This window comes from Oenanthe melanoleuca, chromosome 1 (genome assembly GCF_029582105.1).
Source record: "Oenanthe melanoleuca isolate GR-GAL-2019-014 chromosome 1, OMel1.0, whole genome shotgun sequence".
NCBI classification, from domain to species: domain Eukaryota; kingdom Metazoa; phylum Chordata; class Aves; order Passeriformes; family Muscicapidae; genus Oenanthe; species Oenanthe melanoleuca.
Window position 1 is genome coordinate 39,443,711 of NC_079333.1, and position 24,094 is coordinate 39,467,804.

The 24,094-nt window shown below is 39.9% G+C and overlaps 1 protein-coding gene across 8 annotated transcripts in view; it reads left to right on the forward strand.

The window, feature by feature from the left end:
• Nucleotides 1-192: 192 nt before the first annotated feature.
• The window catches only part of YAP1 (Yes1 associated transcriptional regulator), an 82,854-nt gene continuing 58,952 nt past the window's right edge, over nt 193-24,094 (forward strand). For 3 of the 8 annotated variants that reach the window (XM_056482306.1, XM_056482297.1, XM_056482314.1), the window contains exons 1-2: nt 194-816; nt 3,756-4,003. In XM_056482306.1, the coding sequence (XP_056338281.1) occupies nt 493-816; nt 3,756-4,003 (572 nt within the window). In that variant the 5' untranslated portion in view covers nt 194-492. Of the gene's footprint in view, nt 817-3,755; nt 4,004-24,094 lie in introns of all 8 variants that reach the window. The other 5 variants (XM_056482275.1, XM_056482267.1, XM_056482282.1 and 2 more) reach the window with 3 other exon arrangements.

Consider the following 24,094-nt stretch of genomic DNA (forward strand, 5'->3'; position numbering starts at 1 on the left):
TGGAGCGGGGGCCGGGGAATCCGGGGGGATCCAAGGGGATCTGGGGGGAATCCAGAGGGATCCGGGGGGGCCGCGCAGCGCCTCCAGCGCCCCGGGCGGGAGGCGGTGCGGGCGGGCGCGCGCAGGAGCGCTGCGGGCACGGGCTCCCTCGGTCGGATACGGTGCGGGCGGGCTCAGGAGGGGCGGAGCCGGCGGCGGAGAGTGATTCGGGCGGGCGTAACTGCGAACTTTTGTTTGGTGTGTTGTGTGAGTTAGTTTCCGCCGCCGGGACAGAGGCGCCGGCCGGGCTGGGCCGGGCTCGGGGAAGCGCCGCACGGCCAGAGTTGTTTTGCCAGTTGCCGCGGCCGGGCCGGCTCCCCGACGGAGGGGTGAGAAGCACCGGCAACAGCAGGACGAGCCCGCGGCCCGGGGAGCGGGGCATGCGGGACTGGGAATCCGGGCTCTGAGCCGCCGAGCCCCGCCAGGGAAGCGCCGGGGGGTCCCGACGGAGCCATGGATCCTGGGCAGCCTCAAACGCAGCAGCCGCCGCAGGCGGCGCAGCCCCCGGCCTCGCAGCAGCAGCCGCCGCCGCCGCAGCCCCCGGGCGCGGTGTCGGGGGCCCCGGCCGGCGCGGCGCAGCCCCCGGGCGCGGGGCCCCCTCCGGCGGGGCACCAGATCGTCCATGTGCGGGGCGACTCGGAGACCGACTTGGAGGCGCTGTTCAACGCCGTGATGAACCCCAAGGGCGCCAACGTGCCACACACGCTGCCCATGCGACTGCGGAAATTGCCCGACTCCTTCTTCAAGCCGCCCGAGCCCAAGGCCCACTCCCGCCAGGTGAGGGGGAGGGCAGGAAGGGGCCCGCGCCGCGGGCGGGCGGGGGGCGGCCCGGCCGGGCCCTGCTCCCCCTCCCGCCGCCCGGCTCCCCCCGGGGGAGGCGTGTGGGGGAGGGGGCCGGGGCGGGAATCCGCGGGCCGAGCGGGGCGGGGGGCGCCCGGCCGGGGCTGGCGGGGCGCTCTCTGCCGCCCCCACACCCTTCGTTTGTTCTTCCCCTGCGGCACGGCCGCCTCCCGCGCCCCGGGACGCCGACGGGCCGGGGCCGGGGCCGGGGCCGCGGCGGGAGGGCGGGCGAGCGCTGCCCCGTCCCGGTCTGCAGCGGGGCCTCGAACTCCACATCCGCTCCTTGGCTAGCTCGGCCTCACCGGGAGGGCGGCAGTGCGGCCGAGCCCCTAAAACTTGGGTGAAAACGTTTCGCTTGGAATTTCGCTTTGCGGTCCAATTCCCTGCCCTCTGTGAAGGGGTGGATGAAGTGGTGCCAAACCTACACCCCCTCGCTCGCCCCGTCAGACAGTAAATATGGATGTGCCTTTTCCACCATTTCAGCACGGCGCTGGGTTGAGTAGGATTAACCCCCCACATAGACACGCACGCACTTCCGAAGTTAATTCCCGAGCCAGACGCCAGCTCTGACGGCGTCCAGGGTCCGCCGGGCGCAGCGCCCGCATCCCGGGCAGCGGCGGCAGCCTGGGGCCGGGGCTCGGAGCCGTGGGGGCTCGGGGAGCGGCGAAGGGAGGGATGCGGGCAGGGCCGGGAAGGGAGCGGGGGAGGGATGCGGGGCAGGGCCGGGAAGGGAGCGGGGGAGGGATGCGGGCAGGGCTGGGAAGGGGCGGGGCGGGCCGGGGGAAGGGGCGATGCGGGGGCAGGGCCGGGGAGGAGCGGCGTGGGGGATGCGGGGCAGGGTCGGCGCTCGGCCGCCGGGAGCGTTTGGCGCTTAAGCAGTTTGTACCGAGACCCAAGTGCTGGTGTGAATACGAACGACAGCTAATGCTATTACAAACTTTTTGGAAGGGGGTTGTGCCTACCTAGTCGCGTGTTATTAAGTAATGAACTTTGTTGCTAAGCTGTAAAATAACTTATCATTGTCTATTGTCACTTTATCTGTAGCCAGTAAGAGTGAGACTCGGTGTGTACTGGTGCCTGGTTCCCGTGTTGTTAAGGGTCTGTCAACATTTCCATTATTAAACTTCTGTTTTGAACGATTTATAACTTGACTTCAGAAGTTCATTCCAGGCTGAACCTTGGCACGTACTCTCCCAGCCTAGGAGCTAATTCATTTTCCAAGTACTCAAAAAAGCAGTCTGGCCTTTATATAGGAAGACTGAAAAGAAAATTGGAAGGGGTGGAGCTGATCTGCTTCTGTAGTTTTGCTAGCTTCTGAGTTGCAGACCTTTAATAACATACTGAAAAACAGTGAAGAGTAAGGGGTTTATATATTGTTTTCCCAACTTGTGCAAATCTCATCACAGTTCCGTTGTGTACAAATCTGAATGGGTAGACATTTGTCTAGCACTTGGTGCTGTCTTGTTAAATACAGTGACTGCAGTTAAATAGCTATAGTATTTTAAATGCACTTAAGGTGTACGATGTTCATACAACTTTTGGTTGTACTTTTAGGCTTAGCCTTATATTCTTTGTCTATGTTAATCTTTACCTGTAAAGCATATTTAGTTGAATCACTGTTCCTTATACCACTCAGTGGCTCCTAAAATATAGGCTTAAAATCCAGTTAAAGCAAGAGAGAATAACTTGCTTGTGTTTTCATTTTACCTTTTGTTTAGTTGTGCCACTTAAACATTCTGCTTAAAGGAAAGGTCTCTATTTTTCGTAATTCTGTGATTCTCAGGAACTAAAATATTGCAAATCTTCTTGATTTATTACTTGCTTATTTTGTCTGAATGTAAGTGCAAACTAATTTGTTTCCAGTTGAACACATGGGATTTCATGTGTGCTTGCATACAGATGGAGTGAAGCAGGACTGTAAGAGTGTGTAAGTGGGGCCTCAAAATGGTGCAATACCTTGTGTAGAGAGGTGTGACAGGGACTGATATGTGCATCTCATTATAGGTATCAGTGTTGCTATCATCTATTTATAAAACCAGTTAATTGCTAAATATATTTTTTAAAGCCATTTTTACTTTAATCAAGTTTTCAGAGCTGCCTTTTCTGTTCCCTGTTGGATCAGTATTTACTACTGGCAGGGACTTTCAGTGTACTTCTGAGTGGTGACTCCAGTGAATGCGTTTCTGAGTAATTTTGATTGACTCGTTCAGCCGTTTGCTGAAGGTTTGCTTTGGATAAAGCATGGACAGACTCTTTATAACCTTAAAAGTTTGAGTTATTAGGAAATGTTAAGTTCAGTCCTCTTGTATAGGTTTTTTTATGGTTGAATTAGTGAGTCTTCCTCCATTGGAACTCACTGCTGCCAGTTGGCATTTCACTATTGCTTTTCTCTTTGTGTAATCTTTTAAACCCCTACGGGGGTGGGGGGTGGTGTGTGTGTACTTGAACCCCCACTCTCCCACTTGAAAAGGAGAGTGGGAAATTAACTCCTCCAGCAGAAAGTGGGAGTGATGGTAGTGGGTGGGTGCAGTCTGGTAACAAACCACTCAATGTGCTGGAAGAGATCTGCTGACTGCAGGCAGGTTTGTTCTTAACCCTATGTTGAGGAGTAAGAACTTTAATTTTCAAAATAAAACTAGGGGCTCTTAACACATACAGTTAATATTTCTTGACTTATACAAGGGCTTTTGTGACACTGATTAACCAAACTACATGGAGGCTTGCTTGAACAGTAGCAACTGGAAAATAAGCAGGACTTAAGAACAACTGAGCTATGAATTTCTCCTGAAATGTTCATTTAAAGTGAAATGTCTTCCGATAGCTGCATTTCTTCTGAAATATAGGAATCTTAATAAAAATGATTTCACTCCTGGCAGGCCAGCACTGATGCCGGGACAGCAGGAGCCCTGACCCCACAGCATGTCCGAGCTCATTCCTCTCCAGCATCACTGCAGCTGGGAGCTGTTTCTCCAGGGACACTTACACCCTCTGGAGTAGTGACTGGACCTGGAGCTCCATCTTCTCAACACCTCCGCCAGTCTTCTTTTGAGATCCCTGATGATGTACCTTTGCCACCAGGTTGGGAGATGGCTAAGACACCATCTGGACAGAGATACTTTCTTAAGTAAGTAAAATTTCTTTTCAGTTTTTTTTTTTTTTGTGGGGGATATATATTTTGTTTTACAGTCTTAGAATTTCAGTAAATTTAATTTTGTTTAAAATATGTATTTTTAAAAACATGCTCCTGATTTTAAGTAGGGGATCCTACCACTTCAGTATCAACTCTGCTGTTTCAGAAAACTGTATGGTACTCCATGAATATTTGTCCTATCTTAATCTTAGCTAAAGAATGTTATGCGTTATAATGTGTACTAAAAAAAAAATCAGTGAAATGAACACAGTCATTCTTGAACAGTGAGACACTTGGATTTGCTGAATATTGTCAGAGTTTTCATGCAGGTCAAGATACATTTTCCCTCGTTTTAATAATACACATGTAAAAATACAGAGTTAACTTGAGAGACTATTATAGAGACAATATGTCAGGACTTCTTATGTTTTGTTTGAGAACAGTCGTTTCAATATGCTATCAAAATGTTTTTTCACTACTCTCTCTTCCTGGGATAATTAACATATGTGTTTGATTGCAGTATTTGTGTAACTTAACTCATCTACATCCCTGGCAATGAAAAGGAAATTTCAGAATTTCTAACTTTGTTTCATGTTCGTAGAGTTGTTACATTTCCGCACAGTTAAATTAGTATCACCTTCTCTGTAACTGAAGAAGAGTTACACTTGCCATCCATTTGACACCCAATCCATCAGGAAGAAATTTCTTTTGTTCTGTGCAGTTTTCTAAAACAGTTTTCTTTCTGAAAGTGTGCCCACCAAGACCACAACTTGCCCTCAAATATTTTGATTACAGTTTGAACTTTTTATTTAACAGCAAGTCTCTAAATAACCCATTGTATGTCATTTGCAGGGTGGGGAGAGGTAACACTGTGTTACTTTTGCAAAACTTGTTTCAGCCAAGAAAAACGTATTTATCCCTACCTTTCTCTCTCAAGTATTTGAATGAAGTAGTTGAGCTTGTAGCCTCAAAAACAAATTTACATTGTCTGCAATGAAAATTGAATTTGCAGAACTTCTGAAAAATGTTTCTTGTTCCTGTAGTCGTGTATTTCCATACAGAGAAATTGTTTTTTTTTTCAACTAAAAAGAGGTTGCAGTAGTTGTCTGAAATTATTTGAGCCTGAAGGTTCCCTTTTGAGAGCAATCATTCTCTATTAGAAATGTGAAAATAAGCACTAGCTATAGATCCTGAGGATATGATATTTTCTTTGGTGAAGTTTAACAGAGCAGTGTGTTCTAGAACATAAGCTCTTCAGCAGGCACAAGTTGAAGGGTTTTTTGAGCTGTGTAAGTTTCTGCCATTTGAAAACTGTAGCTCATTGAACCTTGAGGAAAGAACAGAATGAGTTTTGAAATGAAAAGCAAACTTTTGTTTTGACTGTTGTTAGTGAGAGCTCTTAAATAGCAGCTTATGAAGCATGAAAAATAGATATTTGATTTTAAAGTTTTACTGCCACGAGAGTTTGTTCTTTGTAGACCTGTCAGTTTTACAGAAGATGAAACAGTTTAAGAGATGAAAAATGTCTTCCTGCTCCTAATGAATTTTTTAAATTGTGCTCATTCAGGTGAAATCAGAGTGAAAGATTTATTCTTGGAAAGCTTTTTCTGCTATTTGATTATTACCACAAAAATCTTTCCTCCTTCTGCAAGTTTTTTTGTCCTTTCTTAGTGTCCTGGTATCCATTTCAAAGGGTCAGGTTTCAGCAAGAACAATAAAGAGCCTGAGACTGGAAAGTACACACTAGTCTGGCAAACTCATCTGCATGAGCAAGATCGTTTGTTCTCAAGCAGACATCCAAAGTAAATGATTGAAAGAGCTGCTAGCTGTGAAGGATGTGTCTTGAAGGGGAAAGGAGTGGAAACAAACCAGGTTGTTAGGAAAAAAAATAAAGGCTGTACTTTTTGAACCTCTCCCTGCTGGGTCACATGCTGACCTTCGGAGACTTTAAACAGTGTAATGGGCTGTTTCCTTTTGGCTTTCCTTGGGTGATGCAGTGGTATGGGAGAGTCTGATGAGGACAGCTCTGTTCACACTTGAAGAACATTTGATCATAAAAGGTTGCTTAAGTCTATCTACATGTGAGATCCACCAACTTAATTGGAGTTCGTTAAGATTTGTAAAAACCACTTAAAGTACTTGCACAATGTTTGCTCTGTATGTATAGGAAACTCAAAGAAATTTAAGACTAGTTTTGAGTAACAAGTTTGTATACTAAAGATTTTTTTTGAGTGATGAGTGGTTCTATCTGACACCTACAAGCCACCTATTAAAACTCACATCTTGCCTAGTTTTAACTTAAACATTTGAAGTGTGAGTACTAAGATTTCTGATTCTAAATACCTTTAATGTGGTTCCTTCTACCATATGCAGATTTTTAGTGTCTCTTCCAAATATTCAGCTTTTTTTTTTATTGGCTGCATTGCTCTTTGTTTCCACTTGATCTGTTCTGTAGCCACTCTGTGAGCAGTCTGGTAATCAGGCTCTAGAAAGATCTTTGCAGAATAGGTAACAATATTAGATTTTTTCCAGATGTCAGTAAGCCTTATGGTTATAGTTATCATAATATGCTACAGTGCAAAGAGAATAATACAAAATTGAGTACCATACTTAATACACTCTGGAATTACAGTCACTTCCACTAATCAGTGGATCAAGCACTGCAAACGTAGTAATTTGTGCAAAGAAATTAAAATAATATATATGGGAGAGAAAATACTTAATCATCTGTGTGTGTGTGTGTATATGTATAGAGATAGATGCACAGAGTTGTTTGGCCAGATATTTTATATACACACCCCATGTATCCATACATATTAAGAGAAGGTGAGAGTGGTACTATAGGGTTTGAACCAGAGTTACTCTTGTAAATTAGTCTGTCATCTGGATAAATAGACCCCTTATGTGTGAATGCCCAACATATGATTTGCCAGAATTCCACTCATTAGCATTCATCTCACTGTTATGAGTACTACTGCTGAGTTTAATTTTCCCTTAGTGATGATTTTGAGCAGTGGGCTAAGGCCTGCTTACTGTACAGCTGGTAAAACTATTTTTTATTGGTACTGCTCCTTCAGTGGGGCTCATAAGCTAAGACTTGCCTGGTTAGTAAGTGGCCACATCTGAGTCATCTCTGGCTGATGTGCGGTAGCTTTAGCCCATTCTTAAACACACAGTAAGAAGGCCGAGCTCGGTTTGTGTGGTGATGTCAATTGCATTGCTTTTTAACCGCTTCCTGTTAGCCAGCTGCTGCTTGACATTTCAGTGAACTGTGCGCAAAGATAGGGGATCGCTCTCGAGGCAAAAGATAATGTGCAGTGGGAGTAGCACACAACAGTTTGCAGAAAGAGTAAACAAATTTTACTCAGTTTTAAAATTACTCTTGTATCATCTTAAATTAGAGTTCTGCTTTTAATTCTTACGGAGCCTGTGTAATACCTCTTCTCTTGTTGTAGTGTGAGGAAAAGTTAACTGCTTGTCCAGCAAACAAGTCTTGTAATTATTTTTCCTACAGGAAGTAGTTCTTGCAAGCAGTTTATCAACAACTTCCTATTTTTTCTGTGAAGTGTTGAATGACTTCCTGAAGGAGGCCAAGGTGGTTTTCATTAGTATTTGTGGGTGTGTTTGAGGTGTTTGTCCATCTGTTAGAAAAAAAGATTGCTGTTACACATTTCTCATATGCTCCATACAGAGGTACGGCTTTGGATGTTATGAAACCAACTAGTTTTAAGGCAGCAGGGAAGTTTGTTGCTATAGATTTTTGTTTTGTTTTTTTTTTTAATTTCCTCGTGTTGTACATGAAAAATATTCAGTGATGCTCTTGCATCCTGTTTTTTACCCCTGACTGGTACTATCCACTACACCAGTATCCTCTGTTCCCCTCGGTCCCTCCACCCCAACAAAGTAATGCTAGTTTCCAAGGACAAATGATGTTCATTGGAAAAACTGCAGCTACAGCTGCATATTTTACTCAATATCTTAATTTAGTATGGAGGTGCATATTCAGAATCATCAATATGACTTCTTGTGTTTATAATCCTATAATTCAGGCAAGCTCGTCAGTAAAATAGCAGTATTGTTGGAAGCCAAAACTGTAGCCACTGCTTTTCTCCACTTTTGAAGATCTTTGATTGCTAAGTTCTATTTGTAATATGTCAAGTTAGTTGCATTTTTATATTGATGATTTGACTGTTTAAGAAAATACTCAAAGATCTCCCTAGAAAAAGTAATGAAAAAAATGACACTTTAGACATTCTCAGAGCACAGCTGAAGGAAAAACATTAGTTAAAACACTTTCAAAGGAAAGCTTGCTGTGGTATGTTTTTGACAATTTAAGGGAAGACAGTTTAAGTTTATATTTTTCCTTCGGCCTCTTCCTTTGAAGAGTCCTGTGAAAGAACAATAACACATGTTATTTAGAATTCACAATTCTACTGAAGATTTCAGTATCTTTGAAAGGGCCAAGGAAGAACAAGGACAAACATGCCTCATTTGTATTGGCACTGAGACTGAGCATCAGTGAAAGCAGTGGCACACATTTTCTTGTGCTGGGTAAAAGAACGATATCCATGCATTCAGTACCCTGCTGTACAAGGTGATTTTATAAGACTATTCCAAAAGGCAGTTTAGATATGATTTCAGGTAAACCAAGAACATATCTCATGGTTTTCACTAATGTATTTTTTTTTTATTTATAAGCATAATGACATTTATTATCTTCAGAAGAAAATAGAACTGGGGAAAATACAGCATCCATGGCACCTAGTTGTGAGTTAATAATTAAATTCTCTCTGAGGATTTTTTTAAAATTAGTTGTTGATCTGAACCTTCCTTCTTCCCACAGGTTTTGTCTTTCACATATTTCTCATTAAAATAGTCTTTGTGCTTTATAGTGTTTGATTTTGGGTTTATATGCTTTAGGTATCTCATACTGCTTTGTGGTACTGCTTTTCTATCTGAATCAAATTTAAGATCAGTTTTATCTTACTGGTGATCTGAAAACTTTTTATTATGTTGAAAGCTGTAATTATGACCAAGTCTTAACCTGAGTCTTTTATAAGGTCTTTTATAATTAAAAATACTAAAATATCTCTGATTAGTAATAAGAAGAGTATTCGAATACAAGTTTAATCAGAATTTCTTGTTTTAAAAAAGATGTTGCTGCAGTTCTATTTGTTAAATATTTAATCTGGTTATATTTGTGCCATTAAACTCGGAGTGTAGTTACACTGCTATGGAACTACTTCTGTCTTCTAAGATCTTGACTTCTAAAGACAAAAACAAGGATTTGATATAAATCAAGATGAGCGTCTTCTGGATTTTTAACCTTTTACATTTTTTTTTCTGTACGTGGAAGATCGTAAAGAATTACAGTAGTGGGGTTTTTAGGAGTCATCTGGCTTGTAGCATAGGGTAGTCTTAACCCCTCAGTCACATGATGGAAATTGCTGCCTGATAGAAAGCAGTAAAATAATAAAAGAATGTTAATTTGAAAATTCCCATGAACGTGAGACTGAGCACTGCTACGTCATATTTTTGCAAGAAGCTTGTAATGGATAAATGCTGTTGAACTGATCAGTGGCATGTCTGGGTAAAATCATACCAACTTTTACAAGATTCATCTCTTACTCTCTTATCTTTCTCCTCCTGGAAATGAAAAAATAACAGTAGCTTTAAAATTCAAAATGTAAAGCAATCATTTATACTTTGCTCAATTTCCCTCTGTAGTTGTGGCACAACAGCTGCAAATTTTTAAAAGCTGACAGCAGGCAAATTGAATTTTTCCCTCTGTCTGGTTTTGACTAAACCCTCAGAGAAAGTAACTTATTAGCACTGGGAGTGCTGAAATATTTAACATCAGGACCTAAATTAAGTCACATGTAAAATTAAAGCAGAGTTCCTGTTGCTCTCAAGGACACATTTTCCCATATTGGATGTAAACACTGGACATAAGCACTTAGGAAGTGATACCCAGGAGAGCAAGAGATGTTGCTCAGAGATGAGGTACAAGATTAACTTTTAAAACTAGTCTGAATTACAAGCAATCTTGATTAAGACTAGACACATCTCTCCTCTGCAACCAACCAAAGGGTAAAAAAAAACCAAAATGAGGCAAACAGCAACAGAGATCTGCCATCCAAAACTAGGGATGTTTGTCTTTGTTTTATATGTGGCCAGAGCACTGCATGTGTTTATCTTCACAGCTGGGAACAAATTCAGATGATGTAATTAGATTTAGTTTAAGCTTTTAAAACTCAGTTCTCATATTAATTTGTGTTTTTGTGTTTTTTATAAATTCCAACATACTTACATTTATTGTTTGTAGAATTCTCATATACATCTGCAGTAAAACTCAATAATGGTGGGTGGAACTTGCTGTCTTTTGCTATTTGAGTAAATTTCCTTTTTTTAAGGTGTGTTTTTTTCTTTTCTTTTTTTTATCTCTTCCCCCTGGCAACAAGCTGTGGGTGATTATGTAAATGCTGATATTTACCTGACTCCCTTTCTCAAGTAAATTCTAAAAAAAATTTCACTTTGTTGAATGCAGGAAATTTACAGGAGATTTCTGTGAGTAGCAGTCCTCTGGTAGGTGCCTGTAAGATACAGGCAAGGTACCATGTAGTTGGCCCAAGAGGATGACAGAATTGTGTCTAGGGGAGATCTAACAGCGTGGGAGTTAGCAGGATGGGAAACATCCTTGGGGGAATGTTGTATTGGGATGTTAACAGATAGATGCCATGTACTCCTAGACACTGTCCCCCAAACAGTTTGCTAAAGCCTGATTTTTGATGTCAGGCTCTATTGGGAAATTTGCCAGATGAGCTGTATTTTTTTGTTGGGCATTTCAATATGAATCTACAGCGTGGGGGAAATTTGTTTTTAATATGAAAATGAAAATGTACCTCATTGCTGCTTTTTGCTAAATAAAACTGAAATTTTATTTGGAGAACTAGTTTTGTAAGGCGTGACTAAGCTGTGTCGCTGTTTCATGGCCTCCTGAAGTACTTCTTGGTCTGTTTTCTGAGATTCACTATGTTGCTGTTTTACTTGGCTTTTAACTAAGTTACTTCAGGCTGTGTTTCAGGCAAGTATTCTAAATTGCTGGTTAAGTCAGAGTAATAATACAAAGCTGCCTTGTAAAGTAAGACTTACCAGTATACTGCCTGTCAGTCATGTCAGTTACTAAGGAGACAAAGCTGTCTTGAAAACAGTCTTGGACTTTGCTTTAATTTTGCTAACGAGGCTTTGCTGCGTCACACTGAAAGACCAGATCTCTTTTGTTGAGTTTCTTACATGCTGTTTGGTAACTTAGATTCGTGTTAGGGGTTCAGTGTAGTTACTGATTATTACACTGAGGTTGTGAAGCCAGTTTTTTTTCTGCTGAATTGTTTTATAGGGAAGTCAAGTAAAGGTCATTTACTATTGCTAGTTTATCTCCAGCAAGTTCTGATTTATTGAGAGCTTTGTTGGAAGTATGTCTGCATTACACAGATTTATTTAAACAGTGTTACAACTTCAAGGATACCTTTCCCTTTCTGATTCCCCTGTTGCAAGTAAACTTTTTGGCTTTACTGGGTATGTTATCAAGTTAGACATCTATGGCTGAATAAAGCATCTGAAAGCAAAGAAGCACAGGTTTATAGACAAAATGGAATTCTTTGAGTAAGGGAAATGAATGCAACTCACAGGTATATTTTCTTACTGGATCTCACTTCTCAGTTATTTTTTCTAATTTGTTGTACTTATTTGAAAAGCTTGGTTGGCAAGTTGATTGCAACATTTCACATAGTCTCTTTAGAATGGTGAAAAATAGAGTAAAAGAGAAATTTCTTCCTGTGTTTGCTGACTATGCTGTTGATGTAGTTAATATGGTTAATAGACTTAAATGTCCAATGAGCACATAATTCAGCAGTGATTTTTATTTACAAAACTTTTGTCACTCTCAGAGCATCCACCTTTGCATGAGTTGAGGATATGAAATCTATATTCTTGAAGAGGTGTAATCTGATATATAAAAGGCTGTGACAAAGTTGCTTTGAAGCATGTTCTGTGCCATCTTTAGAGGCTATTTTTGTATATATATGAAAAATATGTTTGCAGAAAAAAGTAATACTATACTGTAACTGGAGTTTAGGTGTCCATTGACTTCAGTGATGGTCTTTGGGTCATGATGAATTATACTCATTTAAGTGTGAAATATTTTAAATACTTCCAGTTTTCAGTGAAAACAGTTAATAACACATTCTGTGATTACAGGGTTTTGTGCAAAAGAGCCTGGCTAAGCTAAAATTGCGTGTGTTCTAGATCATGTGTGGATAGATTTTTGAGAGCTTTTTGTTATTCTGCTGTTGACAGAATTATGTTATCATCAGTGTGGACCTGTGTTTCATTTTTATACCTTCAGCCTTGAAGCACAAGCAAACTTAATTTCTGTCTGTGTATATCACTTCTGGCCAGTGAGTATAACATTTGAACTGAAATAAGCATTCTCTTTCACAACTGGTATTTCAGGTTTTCACTTTGAGATTTAATTCTAAAACTAAGCAGACCTTAGATTTTGGAACCAAATAATTACTAAGTAACAGAGGGCAGGAACTTTCAGATTTGTAGTGTTAGAACAGTTAATCTTTATGATTGTGAGGGTTTGGCTTTGTCTTTTTATTTTTCCTGTTATGACTAGTAACAGGAAAAAGATCTATTGGATATTTAACAATATCCTGGTAATTTAGACATTGGTTAGGCATAAGGAAGAGTAAATGTGAAACAGACCTTAGCATGAACAGTTAGTTAAGAATTAACATTTTAGCATCTATGTTAACAAGGTCAAAGGAAGTCTTAATTACATGCTTTTAAAAATTGCCTGCAATTCAAAATTGTCCCTATTTTTTATTATGCTGTCAGTCAGGTCCTGACATGATCAGCTTTATGTTATGCAAATTTGTTGAGGAACTTGGACAGGTAATTGTTTTCTTAATGAATTAAATTTCAATTTTATGTGGTAGTGTATCCAGGAAAAAAGAATCAATCAATCAGCTTCATCATTGTAGTACCCATTTTCCAACTTTCAGTTTCAGTGTTGCATTGGAGCAGAGAAGCAGAAGGGGGATGCTTTTGGTTTCTTCTGGTGCAAGTATTTGTGTAGCTTTTGCTGACAGCTACAGTTTGAATCCTGTTTGTGCTGTGATGGTGAGCAGCTCGGAGATTGTGGATGAACTTTAACTGATTCTTTTGCTCTGCAACCTTGTTGGAGTAGAAGTGTAGGCTCCTGTCTGTGCCAAGCTTTGCCTTTTTTAAATGGCCTCAAATGAAACCTAAGAAGGATGATTTTAAGTGGTTTCCAAGCTAAGGTAACAACTAACTTACCAAATAGTTGAGAGAGTGGCAATAAAGTGAAAATTGCTGGCTTTTGTCGTGGATAAATTTTATGTAAATCAGTTTATGGGAAGAAGTCTTTTATATTTGCAAGAAACAGATGAACTCTTGTACATGCATGTTTGTATGGAATTGATTTGAAATACAGGAGATCCTGTGTTGATGCTTTTTACTTTGCCAGGATCTTTGTATAACTTGCCTATAACTCTGTAAAATTCTTTATGTGAAAGGTATAAGCAAACCTACAATTTTCTAATTCGAGATGCTTTAACTTTTTAACTATCTTATATTACTTCTTTCTGATTTTTCCTGATAAGTATATTTGATCATTATTGCACTTAACCTTCAGCTGGGACATGAACTTACAACATCTTAGAATACATTACTGAAGTATATAAAAACTGAATGTAACAATTCAGTTAAAATTTTCTACCCTCAACTACCTTATGCAGCTATTTATGCACATACTGTGTCTCTTCATCTAGTCAAACTGCAAAATACACTTTAGATAAAAGCTGTTCTTCCATTCTATAGGATGCAGTTCAGTTCTTGACTTCCAGCTAAAATCTTGTCTGTTGTCTGTTCTGCAGAAGACTAAAGAAGATGCAAATTCTTGTAAGCAAACTTCAAAAAGTGATATTAAATTACTGCAGTGCAGTAACAATTGGTGCTGGCGCACTGTGCTTTTTACCACAGTCCTTTCATTTGCACTTCATTAGGACTAGTAGGTTTTCATTAGGTTAGTATAAATCTTGAATACCATTTGAGGCAATATTTCTGCTAAAGAAAAAAACATTTATTTGTCTATTGTCTAACAGCTGTTAGGCTGTTTAGCTCATGTTGATGCTCAGCATTTTAGATGAATGCTTGTGGATCCTACAGCAAGGCTGAACTACAGAATCAGATGATAGTGTTGTGTTATCATAGAGGTGTCTTTCTGAGTAACATATCTAAAGTACACTTACAGTTATAGGGTGAAGGAAAAGAATCAGAAGATGGTATGTGATAGAAGTGGAGATAAAAAACAGCAGTATTGGCAGTAGGGATGCAGTAGAAGTAGACGTAGCAGTAGCAGCAGCAGCTGTGCTGTTCTCACTGGTTGTCTGTCCACTGCATGAGGATCTCTACTAAGCTTGGCTCCCATCAGCTGCATTCAGTGGTGCCCAGTTTTTACTTTAAATGTGACAATGAACAGTTAATACATATTTGTTCTGTTCAAGATTACTGTCTTTTTTCTCTGGAAACTACTTCTGAAATTTGTAGAGTCCTAACCTGCCGGATCTTCCTGGAATAGAAGATTTTTTCAGTTAATCCTGCAACCCATCTTTTTCATATCCTTAATTAATGTGTTTTACAATTTTTTTTTTTTTTTATTTTTCAAGTGAATGGTTAGGAATGTTTTGCAGCATTCACCATTCTGAACCTTCCATCTAAAAAGTACTCAATTTATTCTTACTGCCACTTGCCCTTTTTCTCTATATAACTGTTTTTTCTTCCCAGTTCTTTGCAGTTAGCAGTTGACCAGAAGTAAATTTGTATCATTGGGTAACTGTGGTGCTGCTGCTCTTTCTCTTGGATAGATTCCAGTGTATAAGCCCCTGTGGAAGTATGTGAGTGTCCCACCTCTGGTGCAAAAGCTGCAGATTCTTCCTTCCTAGTGCTTTGCTTTATAATTTCTTACTGGTAACTGCATCTTCGTAGCATATCAGGACCTATCTGCATCCTGAAGCTGCCTTTTGTTTGTTTTACTAAAAACCAGCAATACTTGTTGTTCCTAATTAGATCTTGTAATCACTGATTTCTGAAGCTTAATGCCTACTGTGGTTGCTGTGTCTGCAGAAGGGGAACCTTCTGTATAAATGCTGGGATGCAAATACTTCTGTTGGTGCATTTACCTTGAAAGAGAAAGGTCATCTCCACTTCTGTCTGGCTTATATTTGGGAGCTGTTTCAACCAAGTGGAAGCATGCTGGTGTGATAAAATGAGGTGTATGTGCTTTAAAATACCCAAGTAAGATGAATCTCTAGAACAGAATGTTTTGTGGATAGCAGTACACATGTACTAATGATCTACTAGATGTACTGAACCTATGTATGTAGGTCTTGACTTGAATGCGATTAAAGAAGTGAGCAGTGGCAGTATATTTGGAAGATGTTTCTTCATGTACTCGGTTTTAGTGATGCTGAAACAATGTCAGTCTCAACCATGCTTGGAACTGTCATTTGATATTCTACTAAATTTTGCTACAAAACCACTTCTGCCTGTACCATGCTTTACTTCCTAGTATCTGAATACCAGATGCTTACACCATATTTTTCTGTGTCATGCAATATGTCTATGTAGCACAAGAGTTTAGCAATCAAAAGAAGTATTTGTTTCTCCAGAGTTGTGATTTTTTTTTTAAAGATTGTCAACCATCTGTAACTGATTTTGAATATGTTGCTTCAAATGTAGGAATTAGTAAATAGATAATAAGGGACAATTGTCTGAGCCTGAAAAACACCTGAGTAATTAGCTCAGTGGAAGCTTTTTACTCACACCAGTAAAGGTTGATTGATTCTGCATAGACAGTTCAGCATTGTTCAGGTCTTGAGTTGACTGGAAGCACAAAGAACCATGAATCAACATGGGTTTTTTTATCTGTTTTTCCTGTGAAGTTCACAGCCATGGCCATTAGTGTCACTAGTATTATCTATCCAACCTAGTATCCAGCCTAGAACCATTATCTATCCAGCACCTGCAGGGCCTCATGCCAGACCAGGTGGATGCCTGAGGGAGGATGTGATCCCATGGGAAGCCCACACTGTAACAAAGCTTCTGGCAGGACCTGTGGCTCCATGGAGAGAAAAGCCCACACTGGAGCAGGTTTGCTGGCAGGACTTGTGAGCCATGGGCATCCACACTGGAGTAGCCTGTTCCTGAAGGGAACCCCTCACTGTGGGGAGGACCCACACAGGAGGAGTCTGCAGCCTATGGGGAGATATCATGTTGGAGCTGTTAGTGAAGGACTGCATCCCATGGGAGGGACCCCACACTGGAGCAGGGGCCCTGAGTAGGCAGCATGTGATGAACTGACAGCAGCCCCTATTCCCTGTCCCCCTGCATTGCTGTCAGGGAGAAAGTAGAGAAATCAGAAGTGAAATTGAGCCCAGGGAGAAGGAAGTGTGGGGTAAAGGCATTCTTTTAGATTTTGTTTTTATTTCTCATTATCCCACTCTGATTTGACTGGCAGTAAATTAAACTTGTTTCCCTGCATCATGTGTACTGTGACAGTAACTGAACTGGTGAGTGATCTCTCTCTGTCCTTACCTCAACCCATGAGCCTTTTATTATATTTTCTCTCCAGCTGAGGAGAGCAGAGATGGCACAGCTTTGGTGGGGACTTGATGGCCCACCAGGGTCAGCCTACTACATTTTCACAGTCTGTTTCTTACTTAAGTGAGTCCTGTGTTGTGATATCCCATGATATGACCGTCTTACATTAAGTTTTCCAAATGACTGTGCTGTACTCTACAGTGTAATATGTATTCAGTAATTCATCTAGGGATCTGCGTTACTGGAGTACCTGGTTAACATATATCAGTTTTCTTGGTTGTTGCTTACAGTTGTGATCATATTTATGCAATTTCTTGAAGCTCTGACAGGTTACTGGATGTGTAATACAGTAATTGCATTTCAGTCTGCATGTGACATGGTTTCTTAAATGTATATGGTGAGTGCTAAGTCATAATAGCAGGGAATCCTATTCAAAATAGAAGAAATTGTTCCTTGTCTATGAAATCATCCTCTATATTTATGCTCTCAGTGTACACTCAGCGCACTGTAATTACGGGTTTCTGAACAAGCTAGAACTGAGAAGAGAAAACTGGATAGAACAGAGAGAAGCCTCTTTCCATTGGGAAAGTGTGTTTTATAATGTAGTTTGATTTTGGAAAGCAGTCTTACAGCACTGACTTCTCATCTGATTTCCAGAGTGTGGCTGTGATGTGAGTTTACCGCACTGGTACATGGGGGAGGGTCTTTTGTCAGCAGTGATACTCCCCAGTTCTTGTTGCTACAGTCAGTCTTAATTTTTCTTTTTTAGTTGTTGAGCTTGTCATGGCAGATGGGATGTGAGTAAGTAAAGTCATGAGAAGACAACAGAGCCTAATGAGGTTAAAGATGTTAGAAGAGGTTGAGCTTGAAGCATGAAAACAAGCTTTGTTTATAGGTTTTGTTTGAGGCACCCTGTCTGGGTTTTGTAGCTTAAGCTCTGCATAATTATTGTGTAGTTATGTTATAAGCCATATATCAGCTTTTGCTGTGATTATATTTTTTCAACTAAACTCATTCTCTGATCCAGGTCATGGTATGACTGCTCAGAGGAGGAAGTGAGATAGATGCTTCCTGAGAGTTACTTAAGCCTCAAATCTGTTATGGCACAAAAAAGAGATGCATGTGGAATCATTCCATATGACATCAGAATCTAGTTTTACTTTTTTGTCAAAACAAGCCTCTATTCCATAAAGTATTTCATTTACACTTGGGATGTACTGAATGGGATTGGGGGTTTAGAGGAGGAGCTTGTTGGTTGTGTGGGTTATGGATGATCATGGATTTTTTGGGGAGAGTGTTAGGTTTTTGTTGTATAGTTTGCTTGTTTTTTACATTTACTGTCAGTACTATTCTCTGCAATTCAAAATCACATGTTTACCTTTTCCTGTGGACAAATTAGTGAATTCTGTATTGTCTTGTTCTGGGCAGCTTTAGTTGGTACTTGATCCATTTGTTTTGTCTGCAATAACTATATTTTAGGTTTATCGATGCTGTTTTTACCCTCTTAACCTGTGATGCAATCAAACAATGTTTTAATGAACTTCATACTGACTGAACATTAAACTTGTACGTGCAGGATAAACAACATACGTTTTGTTAAGGCTTTATTGAAATGCTACTTCTAAATTCTTGACTAAAGCTTCTAAGTAGTGTTCTTTTGATACTCTTCTTGCTAATAAGTTCACTGTGGAAATTAAGCACAGTCACTGCAAGAGTAATTGAGTAATAAGGCATAATGTTTATTCTTATCTGTCTTGAATCCAGATTCTATTATCCCTTCTATATCCCTTTTCCAGAGAAGGGACCCTTTAGGTTTTTCTGTTAATCTTTGTGCACATCATATCAGCTATGGTGATGCTCAACAGATACAACAATCCTTAATCTGAAATTCAGAGAGCTGATTGACTGCAGTCCTCAAGAAGTGAATTTTAAAAGTGTACAAAATTTCACTTTTTAAATTGAATTTGGAGATATGTGGTTCAAAAAACACACAAAAACCCCAATCCCTCTTGTGTAGGTTCCTGTAGGTCTGTGATCATCATCTTGTTTGTGGAAATTGCATTTTTGTGCTGTTTGTAGAAGCACAGGTCTCATTGAATGGAGTAGCCTGAAACATGGTGTAAGATGGTCTGCATTGGTATCTAACTGAAAATGTTAGTCTTCTGGTCCAAATATGTGGTACATCAGTGGGGGACAGAAGATGTATAGTTCTTTGGTTTAGATGGGGGTTTTGGAGGGGTCATTCTTGGTGTTTATGACTTCTTTTTAGTAAATAAACCCATCCATTAAAATGGAGGTTAATATGAACTTCACAAACAGCAAAAAAGTCGTGGGGAAAAGGAGATTTCAGTGAGCCATATGGAGAAAAAAAATTAAAAGCATGTTTGTCTGGCTTGTAAACTTCTTCAAGTTTCATTGCAGCCATCTGTGTAGAGTTACCACCTTTCTTCTTCACAGAAATTGTACTAGGGTGATACAATGGCTCTTCCAATCTCATCAATATATGTCTTAGCTACTTAGAACTGGCAACTAAAAATAAAAGGACAATCCAGAAAAAAAGGCATACTTTAATGCTTGGTAAGTATTATACTTTGCTGTGATCCAGTGTGTGTTCTGTAGCTAATTCATTGAGGTCTGAGCTTGATTTTATTCTAACAATACGGATAAACTTGGCTTTCCTGCAGTTACAGATTTGATATGTGAGCTAAATTCAGCTGAAATCAGCAAAGGGTACTTGGTGGTTTTGTGGTTGGATTTTTTTTTTTTTTTTTTTTTTTTTGTGGTTTTGAGGTTTTTGGTGGTTTTTTTATCCTTTAGTTAAAAAACTTGAGCATTGAACTGAGCTGTTAGCTCACATGATGTGTACTATCGAAGATGATGTACTAATAAAGCTGAAATAAAAGTGTATTGCCTTTTTTATTTCCTTGTAATTTATCAGAGTCCAAAACTTCTAGCCTAACTGGAAGATCTGAAATAGTGTGGATTTTTGGCAGAGTGCTGGGAGAAAGAACTTGGATTTTTATCACTGCATATAAGTGTTGATATTTGAGTCTACAAGTGCTCAAGTTTCAGCCTGTTCAAGCCATTAACAGGATCTAAAATCTGCACAAAATTAATGATGTTACTGTAGTTAACTTTCATTGAAGGAACAGAATATTAATTGTTAGTTTTTTTAACAGTAAATTTTGTGCAGCTGGTATTAGAAAGTTACTGTAAAAATAAATGTATTGAGCTAAATTAATGACTGATCAACAAGTGACTTTTAATCCTGGAATAATTTAAGTTGGAAAGGACCTCTAAGGTCATGGAGCCCAACTGCTAACCTGACATCACTGTGTTCACCATCCCAAAGTGCCATGTGTACATACATGTCTTTTAAATACCTCCAGGGATGGTGACTCCACCACTTCCCTGGACAGCCTGTTCCAATGCTTGACAATGCTTTTGGTGAACAAATTTTTCGTGATACCAAACATAAACCTCCTCGTCACAACTTGAGGCCATTTCACCTTGTCCTCTCACTTGTTACCTGGGAGAAGAGACCATTCCCCACCTGCCTGCACCCTCCTTTCAGGCAGTTGTAGAGAGCAGTAAGGTCCCCCCTGAGCCTCCTTTTCTCCAGGCTAAACACCCCCAGCTCCCTCAGCTGCTCCTCACAGCACTTGTGCTCCAGAGCCTTCCCCAGCTCCGTGTCCCTTCTCTGGACACGCTCCAGCCCCTCAATGTCTTTCTTGCAGTGAGGGGCCCAGAACTGAGCACAGGATTGGAGCTGTGGCCTCAGCAGTGCCCAGTGCAGGGGGACGGTCACTGCCCTGCTCCTGCTGGCCACACCACTGCTGGTCCAGCCTCCCAAGTGACTTTCTCAGTTAGGCTCTTGAATGGGTCAAAATCTACCTTGTGTAAGTCCATGGTGGCAGTTCTGGTGATGCTCCTTGTTCTTTTGAGAATTGAAAACTGTCATTTTGTGAGTACTGTGACCAAGACAGCCTCTGACCACCTGCCAGTCCTTCTGTGCTCACAAACAGCTGATCCAGGGGCACACCTTCCCTAGCTGGCTCCATGACCAGCTCCAGGAACATCCTGGACTGCTTCCTTTCTGCTGTGTTGTACTTACAGCAGACTTCTGGTAAGTTGAAGTCCCCCATGAGAATAAGGGCCAGGGATGGTGAGACTTCTCCCAGCTGCTTACAGAATATTTCATTTGCCTCTTCATCCTGGTTGGGTGGTCTGTAATAGACTCCCACCAGAATATCTGCCTTGTTGGCACGAAACTGCACTTAGTAAAAATTCGATCAAAGCATGCTTAAGAATAAAATGGAGGGAGAAAAAAAAAAAAAAGCCTTTTACAAAAGCCAAGTAGTTTAGATCTAAAGTGAGGTATTGATAAATGCTGTGAGTTGTACTAGATCTAAGTGGGATATTTAACACTGTAACTGCTGTACTTAGCAGCACAACTTTTAAGTAGCAGGTCTGTTGCAACTCTGACGGTTCCTGGTCCAGGTACAATCAGATCAACTATTTTCTGTTCTCAAAAGCTTTTTATTGAAGTACACCAGTGCAAAGAAAAGTATCGGATGGTCTGAAGGTCTGTGTCAGTAGAATAAATCACAGAATGTAAACTTTATTAAGAAGGGTAAATTCATTCATTTGTTCATAAGTGTATCCACACCACACTCCTGTTTCTTGGTTGGATTTTTTGTTGCTGAACATGTTGGGGTTTTTTTGTTGCTGAACGTGTTGCAAATTCTTGAAGCACACTTATCAGCAAAATTGAAATGTTGAGCAGGGTTCAAATTCATACAGCAGGTAATGTGAGGGAGGGTTTAGAGGGAGACTGCAATAGAAAGGAACTGAAAAATAATGCAATATTGGCATTTCTTCATTTCTTTCTTGTGTTAGAGAAAAGTTGTTCAGCAGGAGCAATGAAAGATTTATGATTTAGCTCACTTGTAAGTAGTAAGGACGGTTTGAAATTACAATACATGCTTATATAATAGAATCTGTTATGCTTTTTAATAACAAAATTAGCATGCTACTGCTTTATATCCTATAGTAAAGTTAGGCTCGATACAGGAGCCTAAGAGTAGGGATGGGTTTGGGATTTTGCTGTGGTTTTTTTTCTCAGAAAATACAAGTGGCTGTTTTGTTTGCCGTGGGCTAAACAGGGTGATGAAGAATACTGAGTGTCAGACCAACAGGAATTGATGTAGGGAAACAAGAAAACAAGAAACATGTAGGTACAGGCCTGCTACTGAAGGAATTTGTCATGGTTTATTCTTGGAAGAACTGATACTTACAAAGAGTTCAAGCATGTACCTTTGTCTTCAGATATTCTACTAAACATTTGAAAGTGTGAGTAAACAGTAGTATTTTATAAATTTTCTGAAGTTCAATCCTTTTCTAAAATCTCTTGTTCTTTATCTAAATAGTTACTGCAGTTGCAGTTCATCTCAAACTTCAGAATAAAAAATGACCTTGCTTCTTGCTACACATGGCTCCTTTTTGATTTATAGCTTGTTATTCCAGTTGACCAGCTTGGTTTAACTGCTGTGCTGTGTAAAACTTAACTAAACTTTGAATGCTTTAATTAACTGTCGTACTATATGAGGATAGAGCAAATAGTTTCAGTGTATGTTTCATTACAGAAAAATGTATTCAAGTCATCTGTGAACCTTTTACTCTCCCATGTGTATATAATCAGATACATAGATCAAAATACATACAATTTGATTTTAAGCAGAAGTCAGATATGTAACACAAAAGCAGATTTTGAGACGTAAGTGCTGTTAAAATACTCAGTGCTCAATACAGGACATCAATGACTGACACATCGTTGGAACAAAAAAGCACAGCACTTGTAAATATTTTGTGTAAATTCAGTGAAGTACTTTGTATAGCATGACATTTCTCTCAAAGTAGAAATTATCAGGTGTGCCTGAGATCAGAAGGTGGTAGTTCTGATTCTGGAAATTTTTGTATTTGAAGTCATTTCATGTGGTCTTTATACAGTAACTATGCAGCTTAGCCAGTGTGACAACATCAGAAAGAAAGAAATCTCAGTTCTGAGTTCTTTTTTTGGACTTTGGTTGCAAGCTTTTTTTTGTTTCTAACAGCACAAGATATGCCACTGATTGTAATGTCTCCCAGTAACTACAGGAGAGAGACAGTAAAAATTAATTACTTTGATTTCCTTTTAAAATATTTTTGTTTCATAATACAAGCTTTTTGATTGTGGGGCTAATTGAAGCCAATCTGCAGGTTTCTAGAGGTTGGATGCTGCCTTCTTTAGTGAACAGTTTGGTATTAATAGTATTAAGACTGATTACCAGAAGTCTAGTATTTCAACTCTATTCAATCTGCTTCTATTGGTGAGTCCATTTTAATTCCAAGATTATGTTTTGCTTTAATATGAGAAACGTTGTGAATGGAGTAATGCAGTAAGGCTTCCTTTGAAAGAAAAGGGGTAGGGTCAAAAGGATAATTTCTTAAATTGATGCTTATAGCCTACTGTTCAGAGGCAATCAGTGGATCTCTATTGATTGGGGCAATTCAGCCATTTATAAAGAAAGCCTGTGTTTATTATTGGTTTGGATTTGACCTCTGATTAAGTCCATCAATAGTTATTTTCTGAGCAAATATGTCAGCAGTGTAAAAGAAATCGGCAGTTAAGGTTGCAAAAGCTCAACGTTTTGGTAGGTTTCAGTCTAGAAATAGTTACATTATCGCAATTCCATTTTTTGTTTCTGTGTGTGAGTTTTGTGTCTGTTAAATAGAGTTCATACTAAATGACTTCAGTTTTTGTTACACTGAAAGCCTTGAAACTCTTACTGGCTGTTTTTTCTGAATCACAATCACAAAACTTGTTGTTTTTACTTGTTCATCAAATTTTGGATTAAACACAGAAATCCAACCTGGCTAGAAAATTCAAGTGATGCCCCTCTAGATAGATGCACTTTCCAGCTACAGCTAGGGAATTTGGAAACACTAGAGACATCTGTCACCTACTTTGACCTTCTTGATAAAGGCCATATGGAGTAATCCATCAGTTTTCCTGTTGACAATATGTACATTTATTCTTAACAAATAGTGGTCTGTTTAAATGTTGACTTCCAGTGAAGTCATGTAAAGACCATGCAGGAGAAACTGTTTGTGCCTGAAATGGGGACAGAATTCCAAAATTAATTTTGCTTTTGAGAGATCAAACAGAGTATTGGATTCATTTTATTAGAGAAATGAAAAAGTAATGGAAAATAATTGGAAATAATGTTGGTAATTCTGTTTGTAATTGTAACATTTATTCTTCCCTCTGCTGAAGATATAAACATACTATTACTTTTAGTGCTCAAACCTCGGAGAACTGAACCTGCTAAAATACAGAGACCACTTTAATTAAGGAAA